Consider the following 10,173-nt stretch of genomic DNA (forward strand, 5'->3'; position numbering starts at 1 on the left):
GTTCCATTAACAGTGCCAGATGTAAACTGATGCCAGTGACATTCGATGTGGTTGGTAACCTTGAAAATATTATTGATTTTAAGTGATTGGGCTAAACTTTTTCAAAAATAATTTCCAGATCATGTCACCTTATGCAATGCCAACCAGAACTGGCCACCAAGGTTGTGTGATTTGACACAATGATTTTTTCTGTGGGGATTTGACAAATCTCTTGTCTATGCCAACAACCCACAAACAATTCTTGACCTCAAGATGGAGATTTGACACATTTTTGCCAGAATTGTGTGACAATGTCATTAGCAATTTTGTGGAAAGAGTGTTAGTGTATGTGTGCCATCAGAGTTGTGGGGAACATTTAGCAGACACTGTCTTCCACATGTAAAAATGATCATACTGAAATAAGTTGTAATGTTACATTTTACTAAAATAAAAATATCAACAATTGTTCAATAAAAATGCATCTTATTCCATAATTAAATCCAGCATTGCTATTGAGACACCATATATTTTGAAGGCCATTCATTTCATTGACGTTGCCTGGATAAAGGTCATTCCAAACTGTTTAAATGCAATTTAGAATACAAGCTTCTACCTGATCAATGGATGACTTTACAGAATTTGGGCTTACAGAAGTGCTGCAGTCATACAAGAAGTTAGAAGAGCAAGAGACTGGATTTGATGCAGTTACATAACATGACATATTAGAATGATTGAAGATCAGAAAGAAGAAAGAGACTTTTCTACAGAAGAATTAGCAAATTTGATAGAAAATTTGGATGCACAAAGAAAGGAGGAGAGAAATGATGTCGAACGTCTTGTGCTGTAAAGAAAATAACTATTGATGTGCTTAAAAATTTCTTGCTAATGTCAATTCATTGACTGAAGAGTTTTTTGAAATGAATCCAAAGTCACTTTTTGTAAGGAAGCGTGTAAATAGTCTTAGCACCTCATAATGAAATTCTCAAAAAGAGAAAAAGAAAAGCATGGCATGTAACTTTGGATTCATATTTTATGAAGGTGTATGATCTTCAGCCTAGCTCATCATTAATGGATGACCCTCAACCAGGCATAGCTGTTTCCATTGTGCCATACAAAATCAACTAAGTGGCAGTATAAAACTGCATATCAATTTAAGCTGTAAATAAATAAGTTACAATCTCTGTATTATTATTATTTTGTATTAGTAAAAATTTAAATATTAAGCATGTTTTTATTGAAAAATATAATTAAATAAATACATTTTTGGATACAGAGAATGCATGGTATAAAATGAGGGCAGCCTGTATATAAATATATATATATATAAAATAGCTTAATGTATGGCTATTTACAGATGTATGTTTTATGATCTTCAATTTTTCAAATTTATGAAAAAATTTGTCAAGTACTTATCCCCTTTGGTTTCTGATTTTAGAGAAATAATTTTTTTTATAGAATTATATGTAATATTTGTAATGTTTCTTGAGAGAATATTTACACTGATCTCCCCAGGTTCATGAATAATTAGGATAAAATAATCCTTCATGAACATTGCATTTTTAAACCATGAGTGTCCATTTTCAGTGTTAAATTTGTAATTCATTCAAAGACTTTATGTATTACTGCTGTTTAAAAAATTTTCAGAATAATGAATGGTTTTATTAAATAAATACATTGTGCAATGGACTTAAAGTGCTGCAAAAGTCATTTTATTTGAGCATTTGGCTCAAGCATAACTTATGACAAATACTAGTTGAATGAGTGAGTGCAGTGACTTTTTAGCATTGTACCTGCTTGAACATCAGTTTATATAGGCACCAACTCCAGTTTGCAGTAGTACATAATCTCCCATTTCCCAAAAGGTTGAAACCTTTCACAATAGTTGAAATTTTGGTGCATAAATTTCTGATCGTGAATGGTTGAATTCCTGAAACACTGATGTCCATGAACATTGCAGGTGTAGTGTGTACTATTTTCATTATAAAGACATCCAAGTACTTATAATGAAAACTACAATCTTCAATGTTGTTGGTGATTCTTTGTGTGTATGCATGCATTAACGTTTTCTAGATATCCTGATAGTACACATGCATGCATATGTACTATCATGGATTCTAGAAAACTCATTCAATGTATTATCTATCAAATTTTTTTAAATTTACCAATTAAGTTAGTTAATTATATAATTTCTTCCTACAACCAGTTTATTTATACCAATATTCTTGATTTTGGACTTAAAATATATATACATACATACACATTATATAAAGTTTTTCATATATAACTTACCATATTCCATCACATGCTAAAACCATAAAATCATCACTGTTAACATCTAATGTTAATGTTCTTACATCAGGAAGTGCTGTAATCATTTGTTCTTTTGGAGATAAATTCTTATTTTGTTTATAAGAATGATCACCTGAAAACATTAATTAAATTATTTCAAAAAGTATGAATTACATTTATTTATAACTTATTCAAATTAACTGTAATAAGATATATATGATAAAAAAATAAAATATTACATTTAAATAATACAAAAAAACCTCATTTTTTAAGATCTATAAATAAAAAACATTTTGTGTTTTATAATTTTTTCTGAAACAAAATTATTATATAAATAAGCAATTACCTATAATGAGCATTAATTCTCTTTTAAATGAATGTTTTCTTGTCTTTAATGATCATCATCAGGTTTCTATGTATTGGAATGTTTTAAAAGAATGCACCGCACCTTCCAAAAATTTAAAAATTGCATGTTGTAAAGATACACACATGCTCAATGCAGCGATTTAAAAAAATTAATGCTGTTTATAGATATTGCTTATTTATTTATTGAATTCTACACCAGTAATATCGGTGACCGCCAGGTGGCATCAAGTTTAAACAGCGCTTTGCTTTTGTTCTGGTTTTATTTTCATATTTAATATATTTTCCACCTCTTTAATGACACTTGATTATCTTATTTTGGCTTCTTAACCTTTGTTGTGCATGTGAGTACCAATTTTCTGTTTTCTTCGTTGCTAGTCAACCTTACTGTCGACCACGTGGCTTGGTGAGTTAGCTAAGCCTAATCTGCAGCACGATGCCGGGGCGCAAATCGAAAGCCACCCCAGAAAACGTGTCTGCAACTTTAAATGAAATATCGAAACTAGGATTTACGGAAGTCATCAACCAACTTAAAAGTATTTATCAGCCCATAGTGAATAAACGCCCACTTAACCAACAAGAAAGTTACACAATAGATCAGTTAATACAAAGAATAACTGACATTCATTTATGCTGTTTAGACAAATACAATGTGGTACAAGAAGATATAATTAAACTACAAGAGGATAAAATTCAGCATCAATCACAACTAAAATCATATGCAAATGCTGTCAAAGCTTCAAGAGTAAAAGTTTATAACCAGCCTGGCCAAGCACAAAAAAGGGAGACATTAATATTAACTCCAGGGATTAAAAACTCGCAAGTGGACAGAAATACTGTCAGAAGTCACTTAGAAGCTGTTCTAAAACCAGCAGCCAATGGTATCAGGATCGACTCCTGTCTAGTGCAGAAAGATGGGAAAGTCAGCCTACAATTATCCAACACTGCCAGTGTCGATAAAATTATTAATCTCATCAATAACAATCATGACTCTGAATTCAAATTTTCGGCAAGCAAGAAAACTAAGAGAAAGCCTTTAGTTCAAATCCACCATGTGTGCTCTAACTTAAATAAAGAGGAGTTGATTAACACTGTCACTGCACAGAATGACAACTTAAAAAATATACTAGAAGAAAAAGATCAAATACTACAACCACTATTCTCCTTCAGATCCAAGGCAGACTCTGCTCAGGAAAAAACATGGGTTTTCTTGACCTCACCTCAAGTTCATCAAAGTTTACTGAAAAACAGAAGGGTGTATATAGGACTTAGATCTCATCAAGTCCTCAACTACTTAGGAATCAAACAATGCTACAACTGCTGCAAATTTGGTCACATTGCTTCAAAATGTGTACCGGAACAACCTGCCTGCTCACACTGTGGAGTAGAGGGTCACAGCTATAGAACCTGTGTGGAAAAGACCAAGTCGTCTGTTATTAAGTGCATCAATTGTATCCGATGGGCTAAACGACTAAAAATGAATGTTCAAAATATTTCTCACAAAGCCACTGACCCAGAATGTCCTGTATATTTAAAAGTAAAATCAAAACTTATTGAAAATACGGACTATGGAGAGGCCACATACCAAGAAACATATTAAAATTGTTCAATTTAATGTCAATCACTCCAAAGCAGTCACAGGTAATCTGGCAAATTACTTAATAGTTAACGACATAGATATTGCTCTTTTACAGGATCCCTACGTATACAATTCTAAAATTGTTGGCTTTCCTAGGGGTTTCAAGATTATCTCTGCAGCCGTCCCTAATCCCCTAGCTTGCATTATTATATGCAACCCAAATATCCCCATACTGCAGCTTACCCAGCTATGTAATGAGTTCTGCACCGTAATATCTATTACTCTGGATACTGTTATGTTCTTATCATCAGTTTACTGCTATCCCAGCTTGCCTCTGAATGATGCTATCTCTTTTTTGGAGGAAACCTACAAAACAATTGATAAAAATAGGCTGCTGATTGGTGTTGACTCCAATGCCCGTAATCCACTATGGCATGACATCATAGAAAATAGCAGGGGTACCCTTTTTGAAGAATTCCTAGATAGACATGTCTTTACTGTGATAAATGAGCCAAGTGAACCTACTTATGACTCCATTCTGGGCAAAAGCTGGATTGATTTAACTATCACTGGCTCCTCTCTGACTAAAAACATCACTTGCTGGTCTCTGATTGACCAGGAAATGCTATCTGATCACAGAGCCATCTCCTTTTGCATTGAACAGCAGCACAGGCTTTGCCTCACAAAAAGTAACTCCTTCAATTTGAGAAAGGCAAACTGGCAAATGTTTCAGGATCTAATCCAAGTAGAACTGGATAATTTTAGTACACAAACCTTTCTTAACACTGAAGAGGAAATTGACAAATGGGTGTCAAAGCTAAATGATATTCTGAAAAGTGCAGCAGAAAAAGCCATTCCCAGAAAAGTCCCCCTAAAGAAGGCTGTGCCGTGGTGGACCCCAACATTAACATCCCTGAGAAAACAGGTCAATTCTCTTAGGCGCAAATTTCAAAGACAGAAAAATCCCCTATTGAGAGTCAATCAAGAAATTGAATACAGGTCAGCAAAAAAGAAATATATCAGAGAAATGAAGTCAGAAAAGCTGAAATCTTGGCAAAACTATTGCAATACAAGGGGAAATATTGATCCATGGAAAAACATTTACAGGATTCTAAACAGGAGCAACACGGATCATACACTTCAGGCACACATAGATAACTCCCAACATAGCTATGATATCAATTCTGCTTTATCAGCCCTGGCTGCACAACTCTTCCCTGGAGACAATAACACGGATGACTCCTCTGAACATAAATCCATCAGAACAAATTGGCTAAGTGTGCATTCAGCCCCAACTGAAATAGATCACTACTTTTCCACCTTTGAACTCAAGAAAGCACTTTTCTCCATGGGACCTCATAAGGCTCCAGGAGGTGATGAGATCTATGCCAAAATGCTTCAGGTGTGTTTCAACATTTTAGAACCTTTTCTTCTCAGTCTGTACAACTCCTGCCTAAGTCTTTCTTACTTTCCTGCTCACTGGAAAATTGCCAATGTCATCCTTATCAAAAAACCAAGAACTGAAAATACCGACCCCTCCAAGTTGTATAGACCAATTAGCCTTCTTCCAGTAATGGGCAAGGTTTTTGAAAAAATGATTTTGGGCCGTCTTGAGTGGCATGCTAATAAGCATCACTGGCTCGACCCAAACCAGTATGGCTTCAGAAAAAGCAGAAGTGCTGAGGATGCTGTCTATGCCTTGACACAATTCATAGAAGAGGGACTGAGTAACAAAGTTTATACCGCAGCTATCTTTTTGGACATTAAAGGTGCCTTCGACAACTGCTGGCACCCAAGCATTATCAACGAGCTCTCCCAACTAGACTGTCCCAACTATCTTGTCAAGCTGGTCTCCTCCTTTTTAACTAACAGGAAAATAAATCTGTCTTATCATCATCACTCTGTTAGTAAACTCCTAACAAAATCTTGCCCTCAAGGTGGTGTTTTATCTCCTTTCTTATGGAACCTAGTGGTTAACTCCTTTCTGAAAACCAAATGTGACAAAGCAATAAGTGTGCAAGCCTATGCCGACGACCTTGTCATTGTGTGTCAGCATAGGGACACTGCTTTTTTGGAAAGTAAGCTAAACGAAATGTTGAGTAAAGCTTCCAAATGGGCCTATCTTAATAAACTCCAGTTCTGTACTTACAAGACCAAAGCTATGCTTTTCACAAACAAATACAAATTTTCATACCCCAAGCTTTTATTAGATGGTGACTCAATCGAATGGGTAGACCGGCAAAAGTACCTGGGAGTAATCCTTGATACTAAACTTACATATAGTTACCACATTGATTATATCTTGGCTAAAGCCAAGAAAATAAACTACATGCTGCAAAAATGTGCTAGATGCACCTGGGGACTAAATCACAAAGCTTATAAAACTCTGTATAATGGGGCAATACTACCAATGATACTTTATGCGGCTTCTAGCTGGGGTCATGTAACGAGTAAAGTTACAATTGCAAGTAAATTACTCTCTCTCCAAAGACAGTTTGCCATCAAAATTTCAAAGTGCTGCAGGACTGTTTCTACAAATGCCTCTCTGATTCTAGCAGAGCTCCTTCCTTTACCACTCTGTATTGAAGAAAAAGTTCTTCACTATTACACCAGAACCACAAACATCAAAGTTCAACAACGGTCTCTGCTCTTATCTACGGCTGTTCACATGCTTCCACACTGCAACTTCTCCACCAACTGTGATCATCACCCTGTAAGCAGGGTTATCCCCAGGGTGCACGTGGTGTCATCTGCTTCCACCCTGGATGTCCATGCTGACATTAACATCTACACAGATGGGTCCAAAGGCTCCCTTCATGTTGGCTCAAGTGTCTGCATTTATCTTCAAACTGATTTACTTTGCCCAAAATATGTTAAAAGGTACAGGTACCCCCCATACACCACCATCTATCAAGCTGAGGAAGATGCTGTCTACCGGGCTGTTCAGTGGGCCACCTCACTTCCTAACAAAACTCTTTCTTTCAACATCTTCAGTGACTCTCAGTCTGTCCTAAAGGCCCTCTTAAATCCCAACTGCAATAGCAACAAAATCACATATATCCAGCACCATATTGTAAATCATGTGAATAGGATAACTTTTATTTTTGTTCCTGGTCATACTGGCATTTTGGGAAATGAAAAAGCCGACCTTGAGGCGAAGTCAGCTGCAAAGGACACTGACTTGGACTATACTCTCATTCCTTTCTCACGCAGCAGCCTTAAAAATTATATCCGTGCAAATGCTATGCAGAAGTGGAACCAGCAATGGTTGAGCAGTAAGACGGGTAAAATAACCAGACTGTATTTTCCTAGTGTTGATAGCAGACTCTCTTCACCACTTAGATTTCTGACGTTTACTACTGCTCAACTTCTTACTGAGCATGGTAATTTTAGGAGCTACCTGGCGATGTATAACCGGGCAGAAACTGCCTTTTGCTTTTGTTCCACAGGAAACCTTGATACTGTTGACCATATGATCTACCATTGTCCTATTTATGATCAAGATAGACTTATAATGAAATTAGAAATCTTCATGCATGGTTTCAGGTGGCCATGTCCACTGGATAAACTTGTACAGAAGCCTCTGTTTGATACCTTTTACAGTTATATTCAAAATATATGGAAGAAAAGACTTTTCATAATTTCTAATTTCTAATATTACTTTTAGTCTTCACTAAAAGCAGAACTTTCTAATTTTATGTTTACTTTGAATCATTTATCTTGTTTTATGTATCTTAGTGTTATACTCCCATAGGAGTGGTGCACTTATCTAATAAAAAAAAAAAAAAAAAAAACACCAGTAATATCATGGTGATTGTAATTATTATATATGGAATTATGCAAATTATTTTTATTTTTCAATTAAATTAGATATTGATTTTATAAGCAAATTATTACGATATACTTTGGATATATTATTAAATGAAAACAATAAGTTAATTAAACAGATATTTATAGTGTCAATATTGTAACTGCAGATACAGTATTGCAAATTCTTTGCACACTCTTCATATTGATTTTAAGAAATTATAACTATTACAGGGTATTATTATTATTTATTTAATATTTTGCAAAATAAATCATCATCATATAGTATGTAGAATTTCATAATCATAAATGTCTAAAGTTATGCCCCAGATAGAATTGTCTAAATAATAGTTGAAGTTGGATCTTCACCAGTATAATTAAAACACTAAGCACACTTTTTGCACTTGTGTGAAAGGTAATGCTTAGCATTACCTTTCACACAAGTAAGGTAATGTGAAAGGTAATGCTTAGCATTACCTTTCACACAAGGTTGTAAAGGTTGTAAAGGTTGTGCTTAGCATCTTGATACAGTGTTTCACTGAACTTTCCACTATCTGGGCTGCTCTTACCTTAGTGCAGATAGTGAATGTGAGAATACACATATGGCAAGTAAACTTTGGACACCCCAGACAGACCACTAGGAGAGATGATTGCCATATCATAGGAAACATTATACAGTAGAGCGTCGATTTTCCAAAAGTCAATCATCCGAAACAATTCCAGTTGGCAAATTTAAATTTTCGCCAGTGCTGTGGCGCTTCAATCTTTGGCTATGTCTTGGGCTACTCAAATATTTTACGTTTTTGATACTAAATTAACATCTGAAGTATAATTTTTATTATTATTTTTATATTTTTCAATATATTTATTTTGTTTGTACAAAATAAAAAAATAATTTTTAACGATACAATAGTCTTTGTTAGACTTAACATCGACGAAAATTCAACGCGAAGCGACACGCAATGGAGAAAAATTTTGACATCGGATATGTTAAACTATTTTTTCGTACGTAAATCAGTTATCCGAAATATCAGTTACCCGGACAACCCCAGTCCCCAATTGATTCGGAAAATCGACGCTCTACTGTATACATTAACAGCTGCAACAGTATCTTTGTTCATCATCCAAAGACAGGTGAAAGCCTTTCTACAGAACCCCAACTTCCCATACCATGGCAGGCAACTAGTAGAGGTAGATTTATATACATGACAACTACCATACATCCCGTGATTATCACCCCATTAGCCACAGTGCAATGACAGAGAAGCATAGATTGTCATGACTGGCAGCATATCAACATTAGTGACAAATTCTGTTTGGGACTGGACAACTATCATATTAGAATAAAAACACTCAAAAAACCAAAAATTCAGCAGTTTATAACACTAATCTTTATAATCTAAATAAAAATAAATGTTTTCAGTTGTTTTAAAACAGCCATCTTCAGGTTTTACAAAAATTTGAAAGTAACACATGCAATTAAATGCAGATTTTAAATTCTTTAAAATGCCATTTCATTAGATGTTATATAGATGACATAAGCTCACATAACAATATCATATTTCATATAGAGCTCTCCAAGTCATAGATAGGATATCATTATCTCTATAATTGATGGCAGTTTTATTTCTACCAGCCTTGAAAATCCCCAATTTTTCTAAATGTTTAAGAATGGAAAGTTTTCTCAAGTCATGTAATAGTAATTAGAGTCACACAAAATACCTTATGTACTTTTCCAGCAAATTACTCTTTAATCTAACTAATGTTTTCAGCTTTATTAATAAGCCTTTATCAGGTTTTTTTTAAAAATGAGATTCAATTTGGAACAATATTTAAAATTCCATTAATTTTAGAATGATTTTTACATAATTTTACAATTTTAACAAAAATGTAAAAATCATTTGAAACTTTGAAAACTATACTCAAAACAGGAAAAAAGGAAAAACTAGTTTATTAGCTAATTTTTGCAAATAAAAAATATATTGATTATGAGATTTTTTTAAACCCCACAAAAAAAAACTTAAATCAATAAAATTTTAAAAATAACCTTTTTTTGATGGCCTGTTTAAATTTTTTAAACATTTCTTTATTATTAAATAAAATCAATAGCATATATATATATATATATATTATTTTCGTAATACAATATATACTTG

General features: G+C 34.0%; 1 protein-coding gene across 1 annotated transcript in view; it reads right to left on the bottom strand.

The window, feature by feature from the left end:
* The window catches only part of LOC111636711 (protein phosphatase 1G-like), a gene marked incomplete at its 5' end in the record, with an annotated part of 94,495 nt that overhangs the window by 12,535 nt on the left and 71,787 nt on the right, over positions 1-10,173 (bottom strand). The window contains one exon of the mRNA XM_023382015.1: positions 2,269-2,401. Coding sequence (XP_023237783.1) covers positions 2,269-2,401 — 133 coding nt within the window. The remainder of the gene's footprint in view (positions 1-2,268; positions 2,402-10,173) is intronic.

Source organism: Centruroides sculpturatus, unplaced genomic scaffold (assembly GCF_000671375.1).
Source record: "Centruroides sculpturatus isolate CEXI.00-Female unplaced genomic scaffold, Cexi_2.0 scaffold418, whole genome shotgun sequence".
NCBI lineage: Eukaryota > Metazoa > Arthropoda > Arachnida > Scorpiones > Buthidae > Centruroides > Centruroides sculpturatus.